The sequence below is a fragment of the Andrena cerasifolii genome, chromosome 11 (assembly GCF_050908995.1).
Source record: "Andrena cerasifolii isolate SP2316 chromosome 11, iyAndCera1_principal, whole genome shotgun sequence".
Classification (NCBI taxonomy): Eukaryota; Metazoa; Arthropoda; class Insecta; order Hymenoptera; family Andrenidae; genus Andrena; species Andrena cerasifolii.
In genome coordinates this window covers 3484748-3509815 of record NC_135128.1, presented here as the reverse complement: position 1 = coordinate 3509815, position 25068 = coordinate 3484748, and the positions used below count along the sequence as shown (strand labels likewise).

At 33.9% G+C, this 25068-nt stretch overlaps 1 protein-coding gene across 8 annotated transcripts in view; it reads left to right on the top strand.

Annotated features, from left to right (window-relative positions):
- LOC143374552 (sphingomyelin phosphodiesterase) overlaps positions 1 to 25068 on the top strand; it is a 68801-nt gene that overhangs the window by 33067 nt on the left and 10666 nt on the right. For all 8 annotated transcript variants that reach the window (XR_013086689.1, XR_013086688.1, XM_076822763.1 and 5 more), the window contains exons 2-8: positions 2009 to 2112; positions 8053 to 8261; positions 17909 to 18205; positions 20433 to 20825; positions 21292 to 21464; positions 22715 to 23077; positions 23894 to 24086. Coding sequence is in view for 6 of the 8 variants with exons in the window: in XM_076822763.1 (XP_076678878.1) it covers positions 2037 to 2112; positions 8053 to 8261; positions 17909 to 18205; positions 20433 to 20825; positions 21292 to 21464; positions 22715 to 23077; positions 23894 to 24086 (1704 nt within the window). In the remaining 2 variants the exon portion in view is untranslated. The remainder of the gene's footprint in view (positions 1 to 2008; positions 2113 to 8052; positions 8262 to 17908; positions 18206 to 20432; positions 20826 to 21291; positions 21465 to 22714; positions 23078 to 23893; positions 24087 to 25068) is intronic.

Sequence of the window (25068 nt, the reverse complement as noted above, 5' to 3'; positions counted from 1 at the left end):
CTCCGGACGCCCATGCTAGCGTAATTATCTTTCACCTGAAAAGCGTGTGGAAATCTAGGTATGCTTTTGTCGAAATAATTATAAGTGTCGCCGCAACAGTGCGAAGGTTAATTTTACACGATTAAATAAGAAGCGAGGGAAAGTTTTGCTGGGAATCGTAATCCTATAAATTTTCCACACCACCATTGTCCACTCGAAGCCACATTGGCAGCAGTTCATAGGCGTGTTGCGGAGAGTGGATCCTTTTCACCTGTTTACACTTAATGCAGGTGAAGCGAGGTTCAAATGAGACGACGCGGACGCTGTGAAGCATGTCTCCTTGCTCAACGAGCCCACTTCGCATACTTCCTGCGACGTGCAACATTTAAAAGGCTGCAATTCCAAACGCCAGCATTTGCTGATTTATGCTCGTGCGACACCTTTTCAACGGTATTAGATACCTAGTTACTAGAGTATGCTGGCGAAATTTGGTCGAACAGTTTAGAAACGTACGCTACAAATTTACATAATTGGATGTAACAGAAAGTAAAGGAGGGGTTTCTCCTTAGGGGTGTATTTTTCGGAATTTGTAGAGGATAACCGATTGGGTGGATTGTTCCAAAATTGAACAATGTATCTACAATGTACACGTTCGTAATGAATTAAACATTTCTATAATTGTTTAAAACAGAAAATACCATCGTACTTATCACTGAATCTGCTAATTCATTAATTACATTCAATGTGTTTGTTAGACGCTTCGATACCTTTCCACGAAGTTATCATTTACTGTTATTTTTACTGTGATTGCACTAATTGTTTATTTACATAACTACACTTGCTGCAAGTTAACATAAAAGTTATACATATTAATATATCTATGTTTCGCTTGAGTAATAATAATTTTAAATTCTCTTTAGTAATAATTTATGAAGTATTTATATTGGAATACTTAAATGTTACACGTTGTGTTTTACTCTTCGTTTTTTATCATCGGTCAATTCATATAAAAAAGTATACGTGTGTATATCAAGTTTGAAAGTAAATATGTCATAACCATTAGTGTTTCAATATTATTACGTCATTATTAGTGGTAATATAGTTTACACTGTGGTACTATTTAAGTAACAAAAGAAGACTCAAAAAGTGTATGTGAACAAATGAGTTACAAAAGAATGTAAGAATATTTGATTAAATGTAACATGAAGGTACATTCGAATATCTTTAATTAGATTATTTCAGTTAAATCATTACGTAATCTACACAATAAATACTAAATCGAATTAAACGAGTGAATTAAATTCTTATTTATTGTCTGATTGGACAGAGAAATGCGGACGAAGCGTTAATAATTTGTGATCTCAACTCGTACTTATCAAAGTCTTTCATGTCTGAAGGATGTTGCTCGAATGTTAATTTCGTGTAGGTATTCATCTGTGACCTACATAGGAATAACAGTAATCATAGGCGTCGTCCAAAATTTAAAGCGTCTACCCGAAGTATTTATAAAGATTTATAACGGATCGATATTCGATGTACGCAAGATTTTTGTCTTCCTTCTCATTTTTCAACTATTACCGTTTGTAAATTTTTACCAACATTAATTATTGAGTGCGTAACTTAAAGGCGGAAAGCTGAATGCCGATTGATTTTCGTACTCTAAAAAATGCATCAAAAGTAACATAATATTAAAACACGAAAATAAAAATATATGATATTGCCATGTAAACAAACTGATCATTAAAAATCTAGTATTCCTAATATATTTCTATGAATAATTTTGATTCGTCGAAACAAAAGTATGGACGTGTAAATTTGAATGAAATAAAACATAAATCTTTCGCTATTGGTAATTGATATTTTGAATAATGCAATGGAGCAAATGTTTAATAAAATGTAATAATAATTAGAGTAATGATAAAATATATGTAACCACTAATAGAGTTATGTATATCTAATAGACTTTTTAATATTAGATACGTATGTATATAATTTTAATTTAAACGATAAATTGCATTTTTTGTTGCAGTTGACAATACCAAAGAGCCTAAGATAGCATGCAAAATCAAAAATGGATCGTCACGCATGTCTTCTTCCTCGTCTTCCTTTTTGGAACGTTAGAGACTGGTATTGGTATGTACAGTTTCTTCACAGAACCATCACTAATATTTATACTTCGTTCGGTAGTTTTCAGTACTATTCGTGGTGTTATCGAATTGATTAATATCGAAATACTTTAGTAGAGGAAGTGCAGTATATTTGGAATACCAGTTCCTTTAAGACGAATAAAAAATTACGGCAGAGGATGGGAAGAAATAAAGCTGCATAATATCATAGGGAAACTAATAAACTTTTATATTTCAAACTCTCAGGAATAATAAGAAACAAAAAGTAGCTGAAACTTTGGTGTATCGATTTTATTAAGGGGACTAGACAGTCAAAAAATCGATTTTTTAATTGCATTTTCCGAAAGTACTAATAGTTCTGAATAAAATGCCGGTTGGTTTATAGTAAAATTCGCAAAACTGTAGATTTGGCAACTAGAAACGTCAAGCGGCAATCTATTGCGTCGCCTTTGCCCAGAAACTTTAAACGCGTTTTTCTCGAATATTTTTTTCTCATTTTTTATTGATTGCCAACGAATTGAGGTTCAGATCGATTTGGAAAAAATTACAGGATGTGAAAAACATGTGCCATTTCGGCCCAAACCTCTGATATGGTCCGCAAAAATTCGAGATTTTGATAAAAAAAATTAAGAAGTCGCCGAATTTTTTTTATTAAAATCGAGATTTTGATAAAAAAAATAAGAAGTCGCTGATTTTTTTTATTAAAATTGAGATTTTGATAAAAAAAATTAAGAATTCGCCGAATTTTTTTATTAAAATCGAGATTTTGATAAAAAAAAATTAAGCCGTCGATTTTTTTTATTAAAATCGAGATTTTGATAAAAAAAATTAAGAAGTCGCCGAATTATTTTTTATTAAAATCGAGATTTTGATAAAAAAAATTAAGAAGTCGCCGGATTTTTTTTATTAAAATCGAGATTTTGATAAAAAAAATTAAGAAGTCGCCGAATTTTTTTTATTAAAATCGAGATTTTGATAAAAAAAAATAGGAATTCGCCGAATTTTTTTTTATTAAAATCGAGATTTTGATAAAAAAAATTAAGCCGTCGATTTTTTTTATTAAAATCGAGATTTTGATAAAAAAATTAAGAAGTCGCCGAATTATTTTTTATTAAAATCGAGATTTTGATAAAAAAAATTAAGAAGTCGCCGGATTTTTTTTATTAAAATCGAGATTTGGATAAAAAAATTAAGAAGTCGCCGGATTTTTTTTATGAAAATCTCGAATTTTTACGGACCATATCAGAGGTTTGGGCCGAAATGGCACATGTTCTACACATCCTGTAATTTTTTCCAAGTCGATCTGAACCTCAATTCGTTCGCAATCAGGAAAAAATGAACAGAAAAAAATATTCGTGGAAAACGCGTTTAAAGTTTCTGGGCAAAGGCGACGCTATGGGTTGCCGCTTGACGTTTTTAGCTGCCAAATCTACAATTTTGCGAATTTTACTATAAACCAACCAGCATTTTATTCAGAACAGGTAGTACTTTTGGAAAAATGCAATAGAAATCGATGTTTCGACTGCCTAGTCCCCTCAAGGTGCAGGTAATTTGGAATACCTATAAACTTAAAAAAAAAAACATGTACATATTAAATCTGTTTATTTTTGTAGTCTAAACAGACTAAAAAATCACAATATAGGAACAATCTTACAATTAGTTCCATATAAATGGACAACACTGGCCCAAACCGACGAGGCGGTAGCCGTAACGCGTGAAACAAAAGCATCTTTGGAATATTCCAAATTACCTTCACCTTCGGCATTACAAATTACCAACAGTGTTCCAAATATGCTGTACTTCCCCTACAGCTTTTATGGTGCTGTATAAACATGACGAAAATATTAGGTATACCAGCGTGTGTTACCGATCAAATGGTATAACCCAAAGGGGGATGAATTCATTTAAAAATAAATCGAAAATGCTGAGTGAAATTTGTTTATACGAATTATTTCTATTTTCGAGAAACTCAGTTTTAAAATCTATCAACTAGGCACACGTGTACTTATTTGGATAAGAATGGATTTTTTCTTAAATAAAAAAAAAATCTTAAATATTAAGCCTCGTTTAAAAGAATATTATTCCGCTTCTTTCAATTTATCTTTACACGCAGAATCAACTCCATTGGGGTTGTACTACCAATCCGGTGATAGCCTGTGCAAATATCATTTTAATTTCATAACGTTAGCAACTTTTTGTGCTTGTCGTATTAATGTTACAGTGTTAGAGTACATTGTGTTCGATCAATATCTTCCCTAGCAGTGACTAATTAAAGTTATGACTAATTTATGTTGAAAACGGAGCGAAACACCTGCAACCGCAAAACCTCTTTTTGTTAGAAAAGTGTGCAGGTACTTACATGGGTTTTGTAAGCGGTTGAATGATTTCGATTTATAGTAGCGAATTGAACGTATCTTAGACATGTTCATTATGGAATATGTCGACTGTAACGGAGGAATAATATAATTCATTCTGATGCTTACTGTAAGCACGTGCTCATAAATTAATATCGTTGACACAGTTTGTATATTCTCTTGGGACAATAAGAGTGTGTATTAAAAATCGGTAATCAAATTTTGCGACACCTATTATGGAATTCTAAAGCAGCTTTAATTTAATAACATTTTTATGTTTTGTTTGCACTACAAGCTGACCTTTTTACAATTTATTGAGCTATATAATCTTGTGATTTGGCACCATTTAACGAGTACATATTTAATACATTTATTATTTAATACAATTATATTTTATACCAATTATTTGGAGTAAGAACAATCGGAGTTAAATAATTTGTTTGCGATTATAAAATAAACAAGTAATCGGGAAGTTGCTAATATCATGCGTTCGTGAAGTATTTGATAGCAATAATTACTAAATAACTAACATCTATAAACACGAAAAGAATATTTATCAGTGTAGTAAATAGGTTTATTTTTTGCCTTTGGGCCTGAAAATGGGGCTACACGTGTTACGTAAGTGTTTCTGGGACTGTTAGCTGAAGATTGTGCTTTCGTTTTGATTTCCTCCTTCATCTTGTTCTTCTTTTCTTCTCCTTTTTTTCCAGCACCACACGCACCCAGAATATTTATCAGTGTAATACCCACAAAATATTGAACAGTGGGTGTAGGAAGTATTCGTACACCGATGAGTCTCAAACGACATTTCGCATAATTGCGGTTTATTGATTAATGTTTGTAAAACAACCAGTCGGAAGTCTCTAGCCTAGATATCGCGCAAAAGAATGATGTACCTACTCGCATAGTTTATAAAAGCAATAATGAAAACTTAAAGATTGACAGAGACAGACAAGCAATAAATATTAGTATAATTCCTTAATGATAAATCCACCTAAAAATTGCAACAACAAAAAAGGAATTTAAACGATTTTAAATAATTCATAACTTGTATTATATTGTCATAATAAACATACAATAATTATTATACATTCAAATTTCTTATGCAGTCAAATCTACCTGCTCGCCTTATCGTCATATAATTTACTTTGTGCGCATTTAAATGGACTGTGAAGCTTTTGAAATGCCTTTTACTGTTACAAAATATTACTCATTGAAATTTGAATATTCTAGTTTCTTTGTATGGAATCGGTTTCACAGGTTATTGGTGTGGTGAAAAATTACTGAACGCACATTCTTTTGCTCCTATTAACAGTTCTGTAGAATAGGACAGTTCAATTGATATAGCAGACTGCCATTTAAACATATAGCTGAAACACGCTTTATGCATGACAAAGCATGTGATACGAAGCAAAAGTTACTAACCTACACCACTAGGATTACTTATAGCTAGTGATGATGTGACAACCGGTGTACCAGTTGTGAAAATTAATTGTCTATTATTGTCGAGCAACTTCTACTTTAATTTTCAAATGTGTTACAGCATGGGACGTAAGAAGGAATTTATTTATTATTCTTTCAAATGGAACCGTACACTTTGGCTGATATATTATTATAGTGCATAAAATAGTTTCTTAAATCTATTTCGAATTTCGACCATATTTTAAGTAGTATTATTCAGTTCACTGTCACAGTAGATTTGCAACGCCAGAAGATATGATACAGGCCACCAGATGAAAATATACATATACAGCGAGTAAAAAAAGTATTTGGACGGTTTTCAAAATCGCATAACTTTTCTGGAATTGGTCCAAACGACATACGTTTTTTTTAGAAGCTAGAAGGATTAGTTTGCTAAGTGAAGTGTTTCGCCGTTTTGAAAAAAAATGCATTTGGTTGGAATAGAAAAAAAAAATTGTAAAGGTCGTTTTTTTAACTGTTTTTTGTGAGCCTGTAATGAAAATTCAAAGAACCCGTTTGTAGATTGAAGTAAGTTACATATGTAACTAAAATTGCATCAAAATCGGTTAACGTTGTTGCTCTGAGCTATAAACGCTTAAAGATCGCAGAATAAGGTCGAAAATCGCGAAATTCCCGAAATCAGCGAATTTTTTCAATTTTTTCAAAACGGTGAAACATGTCACTTAGCAAACTAATCCTTCTAGCTTCTAAAAAAACTCATGTCGTTTGGACCAATTCTAAAAAAGTTATGCGATTTTAAAAACCGTCCAAATACTTTTTTTACTCACTGTAGATATAATAATAGAACACCACTTCTTTCACAGCTCATTTGTTACACGTATGGGTAAAATTTACCACAGAGGTGCTAGTTGCGAAAATATGAAGACTGTTTGAGTTTTTGTTACAATTTTTTAAATAACTTTAATAAAGATTTTAAGATATTTCATAAATTTTGATTGATTCTTAAAACACTGTACTTTAACATACAAATTACAAAGTTAAAAAAAAATATTCTGAGACCGTGGTTTTTTACGTTTCAATTTTGGGTATTTTTCACCCGGTAGCGACAACCTGTGTTACAATATGGGGTGCGCCTCCCGCCGGGTTAAGGGGTTACAGCACTTTGGATTCGAAAAATAGCAGATACCTTTAAGTTTTTTTTTTTTTGAGAAAATGATCAAGAAAATTGGAAGTCTATAACTAAGCATTTATTATACAATTATTGAAGTACACAAAAAAAATTTCTTTGTTTCCTTCGACCAAAATTGTGTCGCTGTGACTGGTACACGTAAGCTTCTTTTTTCGGGCGCGCCAAATCGGTGGGCAGCGTAACGTCTACAATTTTCATCCGATTCGCTTGAAACTTTGAGAGGATATTTTTAATTTTACACTCCAAAGAAATATGTAGGAATTTTTCAAAGTATTGTTTTTGTTGTGAAAATTGCGAACGTTTGAAAAGAGATGTTATTTTTTATCTAAAAATTGAGTATAAAATTGTCAGGTCAGTTTTTAGAATTTCGCAAAACCCGCTACATATTTCTAAATATTCCAAGAAAACCGTAGTATCTTTATTTTTAAGTTCAACATCAGAGCAAAACCAGAGACACTTTTTCTAAAACACTGTATAATCAATCTGCTGTGGCGCTATTTATAAAATAGATATCTATAGAAAAAAAATTTTCTTTTACTCTACGTGATAGTAATAAACATTGTATAAAAGGAAAAGTCTGTGCTTGCTTGCACCTCCTTGTAATTAATTCTTCAAGCTTAAGCTACATATACGTTTAAAAAAGAGTGATTAAAATTGTATACACATAGATGGTCCAAATGACACACTAAACAATCGTTAAATTCGTCAATTTGTGCACAGGAACAAAATAGCAATATAACAGTAGCAGCCAAAATATATGGTCCCATTTAAAAAACATCAATGACCTCGATATACTCTTGACACCACCCTGTACAAGAAAGCAAATTCAGCCGAAAAGTAGCCCCCTAAATTACATTAATTTTAACTAATAATATTTTCTCATTGTATTACCAATATTTTCGAAAATGTTCAGCAGTAACTATATATATATTTTTCTGAAATGAGAAGGAGTTCATTTATATCTTCTTGTTCCTCCGTGCAGGGAGTCCCGTCAGAGACAGATCGAAAAGGGAAGCGGAAATAGCTGCAACCAACTGGACGCTACTCGCCGACGAATGGTTCGCTGCCAGAGCAAAGGCCGCAGAAGAATTGGACGTCACCATTTTACCATTTACTGACAAACTTAGAGATTTACCACCGACCGCAGAATCGATCATTATAAATGGCACCAGTCCTGACCAACTAGCACGGGTAATTTAATTCTCAGTGTTTTAAAATATCTATTTTTTCATTATCCTTTTTTGCAACAATGCTGTGTTCACGCTGATGCGAAGCTAGGGTTGCCAACATCTTTTCAGGAAAATACAGTAGGCACTTTTCGGAAGAAACTGGTACAAAATCCAAGTTACATTAAAGCAACGACATCTTATTTTTTAAATGTATATTTTTGGGGCATTTTGCATTGGTAATTAATTTACCGTCTTCGACAAATATGTCAAAGCTTCGATTGCACTGAAAGTCCAAATTAACATATATCAGATGCTCATTTTTTTTTATGAAAGACTGGCTCCGTTTCTCTTTTCTCGTCAGTTCATATTCGTTATAGAAAAAACCCTCTCTGTTATAGTGTAAATTCGCAAATTACAATTTTAATACCATAAAATAAAAAAATTAGTTAAAATTGTAGAAGTTTTTCGATCTATTGGGAATATAGTATTTTTAATTTCTTTTTCTAACAGTGTATAGTACTTAGACACAAATATAGCACAGTACTGTGTATTTTAGCACGGCCAGCAACCCTACGTGAAGCACAAGGAACGTTGGGATTGCTGACCTGTAGGTCTGGGAGCGTTTAAAGTATTAGAATTTACCGGGTGAACGAATATACTGGCATACGCATATTTTAACAAACTCGAATTCAGTACAAGCCCGGTCACTCGCCAGTGCAGTTCTACCCTGTTTGGGCGGTTTTTTGCCTTGCGGTTTTCTTACATACGTTTTTGGAGAAGGGGATAACCGTGTACGGATTATGCTTAGTTCCTATTCTTATGGAATGCGGACTCGTCGAGGCCTTGGTCCTCCATGTACCGCTGACAAGGAAAGGTTCCCAAGCCGAAAATTCTGATTCTAGGGGGCCACACATACCTGAGACTAGAATAACCAGGCTGGACTTTGACAATTTCTTTCCATTGAAAATATTTTTTAATTTAAAAATCTGTATGTGCATTTTAAAATACATACTTCAATGAAACAATTGTGTTAATTTCATTCGAAAACTAAGAAGATTAAATATGTAATAGCAATTTCATTTAGGCAGTTTTTCCAGAATATACTGCGCGGTAACGGTAATATCCGACACAAAACAGATTCTGTTAAAATACATAAAGGAATCTAGTTTTTGTCGTATCCCATTTTAAAAATATCCTATAAAATTTCCTGTAAATGTCATATAAACATTTAAAGAAATATTCTCTTTTCATTTTTAAAAAATGAGCTATGATGTTTAAAAAAAAATGCTACGACAAAAACTAAATAATTCTATCAAAAACCTCCAAACTTCAACTAAATCGGTTCACTAATTTTTGAGAAATATTGGTTACCGGTTTTTAAAATACCATTTTGAGGAAAACGGTATTACATCTTCCATTTTCTTAGTTTTCGAATTTGCACGCAGATGTTACATTAAAGTGTGTATTCTGAAATGCATATAAATATTTTTAAATTAAAAAATATTTTCAATGAGAAAAAATTGTCTAAATTCACCCTGTTTTGTCTAGTCCTAGGTGTATGTAGCCCCTGAATGAAACTTCTTGTGAATGTAGAGCATATTAGAAAGCGCAAGGAGTCACTTTTTTTCTGCGGAAATTGTCTCTGGGTGAAATCAGCCCTCGAAGATATCTCGTCCTTTCGTTTCTTTAATATATGGTAACTTTATTTTTCTTTTGGTAGTGAGACAGACTATAGAGCATAAAAAAACTGAGTAATTCTTATGTTTAAAGTTTTACACTATCTCGCACCGTCAGAAAGTTCCAAGAGGAACAAGCATCCAATACAAAAATTAAAAAAAAAATTAAAACCGACTTAAAAGAAAAAATAAATAAAAATGCGTTAAAAAGTAAAAAATAATTTTGTTGCTTATTTAATCTACGACTCTCAATATTTTTATGTCGACGCCTCATCATTTGCACTGTGTAAATATGGCGCCGACTTACAAAAATTGAGAGTCGTAGATTAAATAAAGAAAAAAATTATTTTTTACTTTTTAGTGCATTTTAATTTTTTTTAAACCGGTTTTATTATTATTATTATTATTATTATTATTATTATTATTATTATTATTGTTATTATTATTGAAAATTAAACGGGCATTACCCAATACAAAGCCCAGTTACAACGACGTGATAGGATTTTCCTGACATAATAGTCTGAAGAGCTTCCAACTGAAAGAGGAACTACTACCGGAAAAGGTTTTAATTGTTTTAAAAAAAATTTTATTTTGTACTTTTTAGTTATTTAAGTTATAGACCTACATTTGTTTAAATAATATAATATAATATATATATATTATAATAAATATAATACAATATTACAAACAACGTAGAGGGGAAACGATTCCGAGCGATCATTTTCGCTCTTTTCTTGCCGATGGCGAGAGCGAGATGGAACGAGAGCGAATCAGCGGGACTGAAAGCGACCGAGAAACGGTACGAGAAATACGATGCGTTGATATTTTGTCTCGCTCTGTTTTTCGAGCGCCGGATACTCCGTCCTTTGCCAGCCCGTGCATACAATGTATTATAATGAACAGATTTCTATTTTGTGGTATAACTTCAAAACTACTGGACCGATTTTGATATTTTTTTTTCCATTAGCTAAATTGATCGAAGACAAACTAAATGCAACAAGTTTCACCAAAATCGGTTCAGTAGTTACGGAGAAATTCGCGGACAAACATAATACGTATAACATACATACATACGTGCATACAAACACCACGAACTGAGAACCTCTTTCTTTTTTAAGTCGCTTAAAAATAGTATAAGTCTGTACACTATTTCAGAGTGCTTATATACAGTGCCTGACAAGAATTGAGGCAAGCTGTAGCTATTACACTTGCGACAAAAAATACGCACACACGTCTGACAAGACGATGTCTCTCCGACTCTCACTTTCAGTGCCAAAATACTTTCACCAACTTGATCGACGAGGACACCAACATGTAGCGTATCCTTCCTACTCGTGTTTACGCATACACGCACAATCGAATTTTAGTAACTTTCCCCTGCGAAAGTTTCATGATGAGATCGATACAAATTCTCATCCCAACCTATCATCCTCCTCTCGCTTGAAAAGAACTGTAGCCTTAAATATATTCAGCGTAATTTCTTCACGGGTTAATATTTCCTCGGCTTTTTAAGCAACTCTAAGGTAGTCATTCGACGAATGTCTTCGAATACGAACATGTTCCAATTGGATAAGTAGGCTGTATAAGTTAAACACTGAATTTAACATTAAAGCTTAACGAGTTCGTTGCAATTCTCAATACTGGATGTTGATAATTAAACAGTTTTATTTATGAACTAGCTGACCCGTGACCCGGATCCAGCCGGGAATTATTTATGATGTTTCCAAAATAAAAAAGCCTAAAAAAATAGCTTATACTTTAATCTAGGACCTGTGTAATGCAAAATCAAAGTTTCATTGAAAACCGTTCAGCCATTTAGGCGTGAAAGAAGGACAAACAAAGAGACCACGCTTCACTTTTATATATTAGTAGGGATGTGTCAGGTCCCGTAAAAAGCTCCGTCATTCTCTTCGAGGCTCTATTTCGAAGCTTTGCAATTTGTATATACAGGGTGTTTCATTTAAATTGAGCATCTTAAATATCTCCGTTGCTTTTGATGATACAAAAGAATATAAAGGAAGTAAATTGTTTCTGCGGAAGTTACAAATGTTGTTATGAAGAAGTAAGTTTTTCAAGGTAACAGTTTTCAGAGATTTCAAGGCGACTATTATTTTTTCCAAGTGGAACCATGTGTCCCTGTTACCGCGCTTCTGCAGGTGACAAGATGATATATTCACTCGTTTATGACACGTTGACCTTCATTTGACTTTCAAACAAGCAGATTCCACATATAATATGGAAACGGGGAAAAATAAAAAAACACGTATTTCTTATTTTTCGGTCCTCTATAACATATCCAAAAATCAAAATGATCGGAGGCGGACACCTAAAATACTCTCCTTGTCAGTCACGTTCAGCCCTATAATTTCCGTAATTATTCGAATTTCCTCATGTAACTTTGTGGTAAATGTTCACAAAGGATGGCACTTTCAGAATTAATAGTAATAAAAAAATCGATTTTTCGAGATTTCAATAGTCCTGTATCCCCTTAAGGGGGGAGCCTGGTGTAGCAGATCGAAGAAATCGATTTTTTTTTTGCATAAATCAATAGTTGAACATCACGACAATATGTTCCCAAAGCAGCAAAACGAAATTCGAAAAATTAAAGCGGATATAGCCGATTCTGCTACGGAGCGCCAGGCTACCACAAAACTTGAAATGCGTTTTTCTCGAAACGACAGTTTTACACTTTGCGGGCAATGTAACTAAAAAAATATTCAACCAATCGACTTGGCCTTGTGCACGGATATTTGTGAACATTGTCTTCATAGTACTAAGTTATTAGTATAATGATATTGTTTAAATAAATAACTTTTTTTTAGACATTTAAGGCAAAATTTCGTTGGAAACAGTGAACTTTTTATTCAAGAGGCCGCCATTTGTTCATTTTGCATCTTTTAAGTTTCAAATTACTTCATTCTGTGCGTACACTCATAAACTAAAAGAAAATTGTTCGATTTTTGGTTTCAGATGAAACCAAAAGACGCTACGTTGCCCGCAGTGCAATAATTGCGTCGCCAACGGACTGGCCATAACTTTGTTATTTGCCGCTCTTTTTTAATAATTTTTTTTTGTTATATACCTTAACCTGTTAATACAATATCCTGAAAGTTTCAGAAAGATCTATCAAATACTTTCTTTAAAAAAAATTCCCGAAAAATGCCTCGATTTTCATTTAGTTACACCAGGCTCCCCCCTTAACTCGTCGCCTAAAAATGCCTTCGGTTTGGATGATATGAATGAATTAATCGGGGAGACTTAATAACGACACTCTTGCAAAGTGAGAAAATTCCCTCGATACTTTTTAACGGTGAACACTGAAAAACATGGCTTATGTCCAGTATTACTTTTTAATAAAATATTATTACATTTTTTAACATAGTAATGTTTTTATGCGTACATTTTACGGCTTTGCTAGAGTTTTCTGAAGTTATGTTTTAAGTCTCATAACGATCCGTTAATATTTAGTTTTCGCAATTTATGTTTAAAGAAATAATGATTTTGGACGATGAAAATTTTTTGTTTATAATTTTTATCTCGAATAGTAATGATTGGATAAACAAACTGTAAATAGAAAAAATGTGTGTCGTGGCGAGCTTTACAGCACTGTATTTTCTAAAATTCAGTTTAACAACATTTAATTTTCCAAATTTTCTTAGCGTTTGGACAATAATTTTTCCCATTCTCGAGCGCTAGTTATTGCATCCGACCCTTCGATTCATTAAGCAGGGTCAGCGGAGCAAATTTTCCCCAAGTGTAGAATTTAGGGGAGCGGGTGAGTACAGATTAAAGATCAAATTTCAACAGCCTGAAAAAAGTACAACGACAAAAATACAAAATTGTGAAACGCCTTCGAAATTCCCGAATGTGGAATTCCACGCACAGCAAAATCTCAAGTGTGGAGTACACTCCACACATTCCACACAACTGTGTAGCATTTGTTGTCGTTGAAACGAGTTGATTCGCGTTTAATCACCTCCCAGGATACAGTTTAAAATACACTGGGAATGTTTCTCGCCAAGAAAGGACTCGGTTAACAGGTGATTGTTAGACATTTCTGGAAAATATCCTTATAACGACATGATGGTGTCCGCGAACTGGGCTGGATGACGTCCGCGGTAGCGAATAATGCTGTGGTCTAGGCCGAAGTCCAGGATGCGAAATATTCGATGCGTGTATGCCCTTACTTCCGACTCGACACTCATTTCTGAAGTCACAATTAAGTAACTTAATCCAGAGAACGATTTAACATTCGAGGAACAATGTTTCCCAATCCATGCGACCCAGTGTGCCAGTAACGCATTGCAAAACAGATATTTGCAACGTAAGGTAAACGAAATCGATAAAAGCAAATAATATCGGATTATCAGCACGATAAGTGCGCGACTAAAAAGGGAAAAATATATATCTATATTTGTCTTGTGCAGTGGTGACTAACAGAACGTGGAATTTCTTGCCCAAGGTCAACGTATTATTTATGGATTTATTTACTGAGGAGTTTGTCTTTTCACCAGTTACACAAATAAAGTGACGAAAATTTGTGATTTCACCTAAGGAAAAATAGGAGAAAATTTATAGAAATAAGAGAAAAATGTATTGTTGGCCCTTGAAGCGTTCGAAAAAAGTAAACTTATTTGGAGAATGGGGCCTTAAAAAAGTTTAAATTTTTTTTTTTAATTTGTTTTTCAATGCGTTAAATATTTTGGAAGCAATCACTTATCACGCTTTACAGAGTGGAGATTCGACATTCAAAATAATTATTCTATAATTATTCGAAATAAGTTGAAAGTGCGGAAAATATTTCGTTCATCTGTGACTTTATTTTGCAGAAAGTGAAGTTTAAAGATTGCGTTGAGCACGCGTGTTTTAGAAGCGAATATTTTTATTCGTGATTATGTTCGCCTTTTCAGACATTAAGGGGACATCACATCCCACAATTCTCCACAGAGGATGGTTCTCTAACAATAAAAATTTGCAGAATGACAGCATTTTGAAAAAATGTTCGATTTTTGCTAATAAATTTAGCTGTTGTCGTTTTGTAGAATTAATTTTATGCAAGGTAGAAACTCGTCCGTGGTTCCAACCATAGCGACAGACATAATAAACAACATAAACCTTAGTTTTTCCATTTTGGATCACTAGAAACAGTTCCCACACCAACGCCCGTCGGAAAAGAAGTTTTTTTGAAGAACCTTGTGCCACCGACTGTATCTATGTATATGTGCGATAAAAAGTTTCGAAAAAATTCTGAGTATTACTTCAATCATACCTCAATATGCAGGCAAAACGCCAGATAGAATAAACTTATAGTTTTTGTTAAATAAATTCCCGAAATGGCATTGAAATACGGGCAGTTGCACTATGGTACCCTATGGTATATTCAGGGCCGTACCTGGCGGGGGTGCAGAAGGTGCCCCCGCACCTGGACGGCCAAACCCAGGGGCGGCCGCAGGCCGTTTATTATATGTAAAATTTTGTTTGATAAGAATAATAATCGAAACTCTTTTCCATGATAACTGTTTAAAATTATGTATGTATAGATATAAAAGTAAACACTGCATATTAAATTCTGAATTAAAGAATATTGAAGTAATAAGGGCGGCAATATTGTTTTTGCACCTGAGCGGTCAAAACCCAGGAACGGCCCTGGGTATATTTTTTTCGCGTGATTCTTGCACGAAAAAATCAGGATTTCAACATTAAATAGCCGCCATTTTGTTTTCAATTAATATTTCGGAAAATTCCCTCCGTCAATCAGAGGACACATTAATATATCAATGAAATCTTTTTTGTATTTTGATTTTAGATAATCAGGTTCCGAATGGTAGTGCTCACCGCAAAAGCAAATTTTTAAAAAGGCATCTTGGATGTGGGTGGTTAGTTTATTATAAACGTAAATATTTTTCTACGAAAAAATTATCAAATGTTCTTTGAATGTTGCTCTTCTAAACGCAAAAAGTTTTGTAAAAATATATGCTTCCGCTTTTTCAAAAAAAAATCACAAACATTCGCCTCTTTTCGGCCGCCTGACTAGGTATAACCCCTTAAGGAGGAACATTTTTATGAATTTTTTTCAGGAATAATATACAGTTTTCATAGAAAAATTTATTACTTACCTTTAGTACGCTGCCTTAAGAGACTATACAAAAAAAATAAATAGGAAAACATCCATAAATTTTAATATATTAATTAATCTTCTAAACCCCCCCCACGCGAGCTGGTCGAAAGTGTAACTGTGGAACAGCAGGTCCGAAATCAAATTTTTTTTTTTTTTTATAAACTATATGAGTGTAGTTTCCGTTGCACGTACCGATTTCTTAAACAAATTATTTTTGTAGAAATGGTGCGCTTTACAAGAAAAGTTTCAAAATTCCTCGAATAAGATGGACAGATTTCGAGCGTATTTCAAAACATTTGTTTTCAATCAAAGAATCCGTACGTACAACGGAAACTACACTCATATAGTTTATAACAAAAAAATGAAATTTGATTTCGGACCTGCTGTTCCATAGTAACACCTTCGACCAGCTCGCGTGTGGGGGTCTAGAAGATTAATTAATATATTAAAACTTATGGATGTTTTTCTATTTATTTTTTTCTATAGTCTCTTAAGACAGCGTACTAAAGGTAGGTAATACAATTTTTCTATGAAAACTGTAAATTATGCCTGAAAAAAATCTTAAAATGGCTTAATTTTCCGGCTGTCACAGTGGTGTTCCCCCTTAAGGGTACTAGGCAGTCGTTCCTGTCTAAAATGAAGCATTTCTTTATCAATTAATTACAAAGAAACAAATTGAAACTGAGACTTGTTCTTTGGCATGAAGTTTATTAACATCATAAGCTTTAAAAAACTTGTTTGTTTAGTCAAAAATATGCAGTATATCAAACGATACAGATGGATCATTATATAAGCTTTTTAAAGAAAGTTTCTTTTGTTTTGCAGTGATAACTCAAAAACGGAGATTCCAATCGATTCAAAACAAACTCGAGCATCTTCACAAAATGCGTAGTTTCGGACCAGACCTAAATTAAATTGAATGAAAACTCTTATTCTTTATGAAAAAAAAAAACTAAAACCCCATTGAGACCCCATTGACGAGGTTTTACCATCCCCAAGCCTCAAAAGATGAGGTCTTAGTTTATTTTCATAAAGAATAAGAGTTTTCATTAACTTTAATTAGGCCTGGTCCAAAACTACACATTTCGTGAAGATGCTCGAATTTGTTTCGAATCATTTGGAACCTCCGTTTTTGAGTTATCACTGCAAAACAAAAGAAACTTTTTTTAAAAGCCCTCATTAATGATCCATCTGTAGCGTCATATATAATGCACATTCTTGATTAAACAAACAAGTTTTTTTAAAGCTTATGATGTTAATAAACTTCATGCCAAAAAACAAGTCTCAGTTTCGATTTATTTCTTGATAATTAATTGAAACAGAAATGCTTCATATTAAACAGGAACGACTGCCTAGTACCCTTAAAATAAAAAGGTGGTTAGAGTGTTTGAAGAATTAAAACATCGAGTAACATTGGTCAGACTTCGTGCATCCGTCATACGACGGACACAATAAATTCTGTTTATGGTGAAAAAGATATTTTCATCAATTTCTAGCGTACAAAATAAATTTTAACTAAGTATTTGCCATGTCTTCTTAAACTCTGCCACTTATGAAGTCAGGTTGATGATTAAGTGTAGCATTCGCAGTCGACGTGTGCTTAGCGATATTTTGAAACTTGATTTCCTCGAAAACAGAGGATTGGACGAAAAAAAATTATTTTGCACGTTTTCTCGTGTGTGCAATTTTTTTCTAAACATACTATGTATATTTCTGTAGGAAAACATATCTAGCACATATGTATATTTTTTCAGAGGAGGCACGTGTCAAAGAATATATATTAGACACACTTTTCTGTTCTCGCTTACAGAGCAAATGCTATTTTATATGATGACGTTTGAAAGAAGGCAGTTATATTAAACGTTTATTTTGCAGTTTAATTATTCTCGCATGCTGTGGGACATGGAAACTGTACAGCCAAGTGGACATCTCTCGGGATTCGTGGATAAAGCTTTAAAATTATTAGACTTGAGACAAGTAATGATGGAAGTCGAGACGTCAGTGATGTCGAAAGTGTCCTGTTCAGCGTGCAAAGTTGGTGCGGGACTTCTTCAGCACTACATAAAGTCTGGCAAAACCGACGAAGAAATTATAAACAGTATTTACCAATTTTGTGTATCCCTTAATATCCAAAGCCCTCGAGTATGTCGAGGAGTGACGTTACTTTTTGGGGTGAGTTGCTCTTTTAACATTCTTTCATACGTTTCTTAGCATAAAATAAATTAACCCTTAACTGGTATCCTGGGGTCAGTAATGACCCCAAGCACGCGAGGTTCGCTGCAAAATATTTGGTTGTCTAAGTTTGTAAACTGAATTTCTAATTAATTTCATCATAATAGTTTAACTTTCTACGTATCTATTATTTTATACATTACCTACGAACAAAATAGGTATTCATAGAGGTTGATCTAATGTCGACTTTACAAATTTCTGTGTCCTTTTTTATTTGGGGTCTGCCACGACCCCAAGATAACAGTTACGTTTGAAAAGACAGTATACCAGTTAAGGGTTAAGATTTCTCTATTGTTCAGAAAACGGGGAATACTAGTGAATAAATTTTAAGCGTTAATAAGATTAATTAATGGGTCGTTGCAAGTGAAGTGGTCCAACATAGTCACTCGACTGTTTTCAAAAAATTTAATCTCCTGCGTGCGTTTATCCTTATGTGTCGGCATTTCGAAACGACCATTATTTATTATTACCGACCGTTATCCTTAGCAGTTTTCGTTGGCGCGTGGCAATAATTGTATTTGCATCGGGATGCACGTCACTTATTACGGTTTTAATGATTCACGAATATTAAGATATCGCAATTTCTTGTGGTCACAGCAATATGAGTCAAATCCATATTTTTTAGAAAACAGTAGCCTGCAATTCGTGTCATATTGACGGTACTAATATTCTTTCTCACACATTTAAACATGTATTCGAGCTTCCAGTTGAATCTCAAACTCGAACTTTTTTTTTGCAAAATACACTCTTACAGTATATTTATTAATGGCAAGATTCTAGAATTTTATTTGGTTTCCTAATAATTAGCTCGAAGATCTGGGATATTCACAAAAACGAACCACTGGAATCTTGTAAATGTGGAAGAAATACACTCAATAAAATTCTGAGAATAAAATAATGGTCTTTTACAGAACTAAATTTTGTCAAAAATAGGGACCTTAAAAGCGAAATTAAAATTACTGTTTTTCCAGTAATAAATTAATTTTCAACATATAAATGATAACGTGCCTGAAGCATAACAAAATTTCAAATCGAGGTGAAAGTTTATGAATTGCGAGCACAGGTCACGGCAGTAGGGGTCTCTGATTTCAGCCAATTTTTTCTGACGAGTGTAGAGCAGAAATGAATGTACAAGCACACGTATAACGTACTTGCTAATGCACATCATTTGCAATGATAATCCACATTAATATTTCGAGGCACCAAGTGGCGTCCTTTAATTACCTTTAGTGAAATACAAAAATTTCACATTTTGAGTTTGCAGAGTTTGCACTCGATTTAAAGTTTCATTTTAAGGATTTAACTATGTTTCTAACAAGCTTATATTCGAAACATCATTATCGCCATATTGTAAGGTATTAAAAACCATAGAACTTTGAATTAAACTTCTTTCCGATATCTGTTACGGTTTCGCAGATATTCGCGATAATATGAAAACTCAAAATTTCTTTGAGGGGGTGTTTCCACCCCTAGGACGGTTTCATTGCAAAAGCAAAAAAAGATTACGTTATTAGCATCACTTGAACTACATTCCTGCAAAATTTCGAAATTTTTTTAACTTTCGAGGTGCCGAACATCCCTTGTGAGCCGCTAGTTGGTTTTCTCAGGGGCGGCTTTGGCGTACTTGGACCCCCCGGGCAAGATTACCATGGCGCTCCTCCAAGGGCACGAAAATCAATTAGCAGAATACCAGCGGCCGTAGCCGTGATGGAAAACACCGGTTCTCGTTAGATCACCGAAGTTAAGCATCACGGGGCGGTGTACTGGGGAAAGATGGGTGACCATCTTCTCCCGGTGCGCTGCTGCTGCTGGGGCATCAAAAAATGGGACTACAGTTCGTTGGGCAACATAAGCAAAAATAAGCTTGAACCGCCATCCGGCTTAAAACACAGGAAAACAATAAAAACAAACATCAATTACCGGAACGGATATAAATGAATAAACGCATACAGTGGCGCCCCTACAAATTCGGCGCCCCGGGCGGCCGCGCTGCCTGCCTCCCCCAAAGCCGGCCCTGGGTTTACTTTTTATAATACCGCGATTTCAGCGAGATTCCTCTTAAACTTTTCTTTAAAAATTGGCACCCTACTGCTGTATCTTTTTTTTGTCGATAAGAAGCATCTTTTATCCAGATAAATTAACCATGGACCCTCTTATTCCTGTGCAGGGAGAAGTTATTTATGTCCTGAAGCAAGTGAATATGGGTCCAACGCAAATATGCAGTTTCGTAATTGGCGACGCTTGTGACGACACGTACAATCCACTGCACGAGTGGGAAGTGGCCTTCCCGCCAGTGAACAAACCACCTGTAAAACCTCCCGTACCGCCTCAAGAAGGTGCGCCGACCTTCAAAGTCCTTCATATCTCTGATACCCACTACGATCCTTACTACCAAGAGGGCGCAAATGCAGACTGTAATGAACCATTATGCTGCAGATTAACCAATGGAGCACCCCTGACTCCAGCCGCAGGTGCTGGCCGATGGGGTGACTACAGAAAATGCGACACGCCAAAAAAAACCATCGATCATATGCTCAAACATATCGCGGACACGCACTCTGTGAGTAATCAATTTAAAGAAATTTTTTTTTTGTTATTTTGCATAGCTTTTAAAAGATTAGTTCAATATAAAGAAAATGAAGAGTAGAAATACAGCATTATTCGTAATTGCAAAATAGGTATCTCGCATCTATTTTTATTGTTTTCGTCGCTAAAGAAATATCAGAATAATTATATTGGAGGAAGAAAATACAGTTGCTAAAAGAAGTTATTGCAGTTTTCAGTATTGGAATTTTATTATAGCTTGCATATTAAAAATATGAGCCGTTTATTTTGAAAGTGACCTAAGTCCATTTATATTTAAAAATTTTTATATATAAATTTTTAGTACTAACTACAAGTTTTACATGTTACTACAGTCAACAACAACAAAAATTGACAAATGAACTTAGGCCACTTTCAAAATAAACGGCTCATATAACGAAGTTCTGGGAACAGGCGTATTATCGATTCCAATTGTGATTTAGGATATAGATTACATACTGTGGACCGGTGACTTACCACCTCACGACGTGTGGAACCAAACGCAAGAGGAGAATCTGAAAGTTTTGCACGAATCAGTTACCCAGCTTATTGAAATGTTTCCGGGAATACCGATCTTTCCGTCTCTGGGAAATCACGAAAGTGCTCCTGTTAATAGGTACGTTACTTTCCTCACTTTCCTTTGTCCCAACAGTTTAAGATCATTCCGTCACTCAGCGTGAATCATCGAAATGAATACGCATGAAACAACTTGGAGACTTGCTTCGAAAGACGTTTCGTAAAACGATCATTATTTGTTAGTAAAATTTCAGTATCAATTTATCAATTTTTTATGGTCATATTGCATGCGTATCTCAACCTGCTTTTCCATATTTTTATTGACTGATATATTCATAGGCTCTTATGTAAATATTTTTATCTTGATCTTGTGGGTATAAATCTTGCAAAGTAGAATTGCATACGTCAGAAATCGTAAAATATTATTGCACAGTGAGAGATATATGACATGTTTTCGAACAAAAAATTCGTTTCCATAATAATTATTGTCTGAAAATATTTTAATAATAAATTCTTCGAGTGCTGCCAATTTTTTTCCAATGACAGAATATAGTAAAGTATGTCTCTGCTTAGTAAATTTACAAATCTTCTTAATTGAATTTCATATGAATTTTATGATTATAAATTCATAACATTGAATTGTGTTATTCCAAATACTTAAGGGGGGATTCTCGTCTAACAGCCCCAAAAGTAACTGATGCTTAAGAATTTTTTTTAAAAAAACTGTTGGTCATATTGGATTAAACTCTTTTGGGATATAAGGAGGTATCTTTAAACTTGCAGAAAATATTATTTTATGTCTAGCCTTCATATTATTTATTAATTATTGTGGAATCTTGTCCATTGTAAAAAAGTAGAAGTTTCTTAAAGTAAGATAGTTTACCCTGGGATTGGTCCACTTTAAATACAAAAACTGAAAAATTGAAAGAGTTAAAGCGTTTGAATAAAGAAGTAAGTTTTTTCCTTAGACAATTTTTTCATATTATTCTTGACATCGACGAAAAAAAGTGTTACAAATAAAAACTACAATTAAAATTTTAGGTCCAGTCCCAGCGCAAATTATTTAACTTTAAGAAGATTTTCTTCTTTTTGAGAGGTTAATACGATTCCACAAAAATTAATAAATTATACGAAGGATCGACATAAAAAAAATAAATTCTACAAGTTTAAAGATGCCTCCTTATATCCCAAAAGAGTTTAATGCAATATTAACAATACTTTTTTAAAAAAAAAATCATAAATATCAGGGCCTGTTACACGAGAATCTCCCATTAAAAGAATTATGAATGAAGTGGTAATCGAATGATATCTATTGATATATATATATATACGAATGTAAAATCTTTTCAGTTTTGCACCACCATTCGTTCCAAAAGAAAATGGCATATCCTGGTTATACGATGCACTCGATAAACATTGGCGACGTTGGCTACCTGCAGGGGTTTCACACACTGTCCGCCGAGGTGCATTTTATTCCGTCCTGGTTCGTCCAGGTTTCCGGATTCTCTCTGTAAACATGAACTACTGCAATAACAAAAATTGGTGGCTCCTAATCAATAGCACGGATCCAGTAAGTGAATTGCAATGGCTCGTCTACGAGTTGCAAGGAGCTGAAATGAATGGTGAAAAAGTTCATATAATCGGGCATATACCACCTGGACACTCAGACTGTTTGAAAGTGTGGTCTAGAAATTACTATCACATCATCAATCGGTTAGTAAATCATTCGTTTTTTTTTTTGTGAAATGATTACGTTCTACCTTTCTCCCAACCCTCGGTTGTCACACCTACTTTTTCGAACGTCGTTATCACACTGGGTCAATTTAACCCTGCGAATTTTCAATCAGTTGTCATTTAAAAACTGTTTGTTAAATTAAGTCTAAAAAATTCTGAGATAAAGTTTGAACATTGTAGAAAATATGCCCATCGTTGAAAGTTGACATTTAAAGTGTCATCATGCTTGAAAAAAATTTGAAGCAATAAGAGTTCCGACAAAAAGTTTCTTGCTTAAAAAATTGCTGGGTCAGTTTGACTCAGTGTGACGACCGAGGGTTAATATGCTATCACGCTGTTAGTTTCGTTTTGGTATTCATTTTACTATGCTTTTGTATTTATGCAAACTATAGAAGGTATACATGAAATTGGGGGCCAAATTTTAAGAATGTTTTCAACTCACTTAAAGGATGGAAAATGGTCTCATAAATATGATTGTGGGAACTTTTCGTTTTATTCTCTTCATCGACTCTTTTTTTTACCATTGTGGTGAACAGAATATGTTGATGAAATTTGTACACCTATTTCAGTTTTACCCTGTGTACATAACGCTTACTGAATTTTGAAATTGAACTGTATTAAGTTTGAACTTGATTTATTTATAAGAATTTCTATACGTTTTAATTAACTTTTACTGTACATGCTTTATTAATTTGGTCTCGACCTTTCGAGACACCCTCTGTAAAGAATGATATTAACGTGTAAATTTTACAATTCCGATTTCAATGCAAATTTGCACACGATGTTTTAATCCAGTTATGAGTCAACAATCACGGCCCAATTTTTTGGACACACCCACTACGACGAATTCCAGCTGTTTTATGATACCGCTGATCTTGGAAGAGCTCTCAGTATAGCTTACATCGGCCCATCGGTTACACCTTACTACGATCTTAATCCAGGATACAGAATATATTATGTCGATGGGGATCATCCCAAAACAACTAGAGTGAGTTGTATTTAAATTTTTTTCAATGCACTTAAGGGTTCTAGGCAGTCGTATTCCGTGAAAGAAACACTTTCTTCTTAATGCATTTGTAAAAAAAAAATGAAAGCAAATCCAGATGTATCGTTTTATCCAATGTTTATTATTATTATAGAGATTGAAAAAAAGTTGATGTGAAATATACACGTGCTTTAAAAATGACGGTGCTGACTGGTAAACATTTTAACGTTTTTTCTGTGATCTTGCTGTAATATGGGTCTTAAAAAGTGACGTAATCCAATTTCAAGGTGTGACTCTTGTTTGTTACATCCGTAGTTTCCCGAGCAATCAATAAACACTGAAAATAAAACAGAATTATTAAATTGGTGGCCGAAAAACGGCGATTATTTCACGAAAAATTCGGTCGGGTTTGTGGGTTACTAAACATCCGAGACTTTAATTTTTTTATGAAAATCTCGAATTTTTACGGACCATATCATGGGTTGCGCGGGGAGTGGCACATGTTTTATACATCCTGTAATTTTTTCAAGTCGATCTGAACCCCCGTTCGTTCGCAACTAGGGGAAAACCAAAAAGAATCGAGGAAAATGCGATTAAAGTTTCTGGGCAAAGGCGACGCTCTAAGTTCCCGCTTGACCTTTTTAGCTGCCAAATCAACAATTTTGCGAATTTTGATATAAACCCAGCGGCATTTTATTCAGAAAAGATAGCACTTTCGAAAAATGCAATAAAAAAAAAGAATTTTTCGACTGCCTAGTCCCCTGAAGGGGTTGTGCCTAGTCAGCTTTCGAAAAAGAACGCGATTTTCGTGAATTTTTTGTGGAATATCTACTGTATATTTTTTACAACTATTCGCTTATTTTGAAAGTACATATATGGAGAAACTTTCAGTAATTTTATTATAGTCCCCTTGATGAAAGTAAAATGTTATTTCAAAAGAATAGCTGTAATGAAATTCTAAACTGAAGGAGATGATGCATAAAAG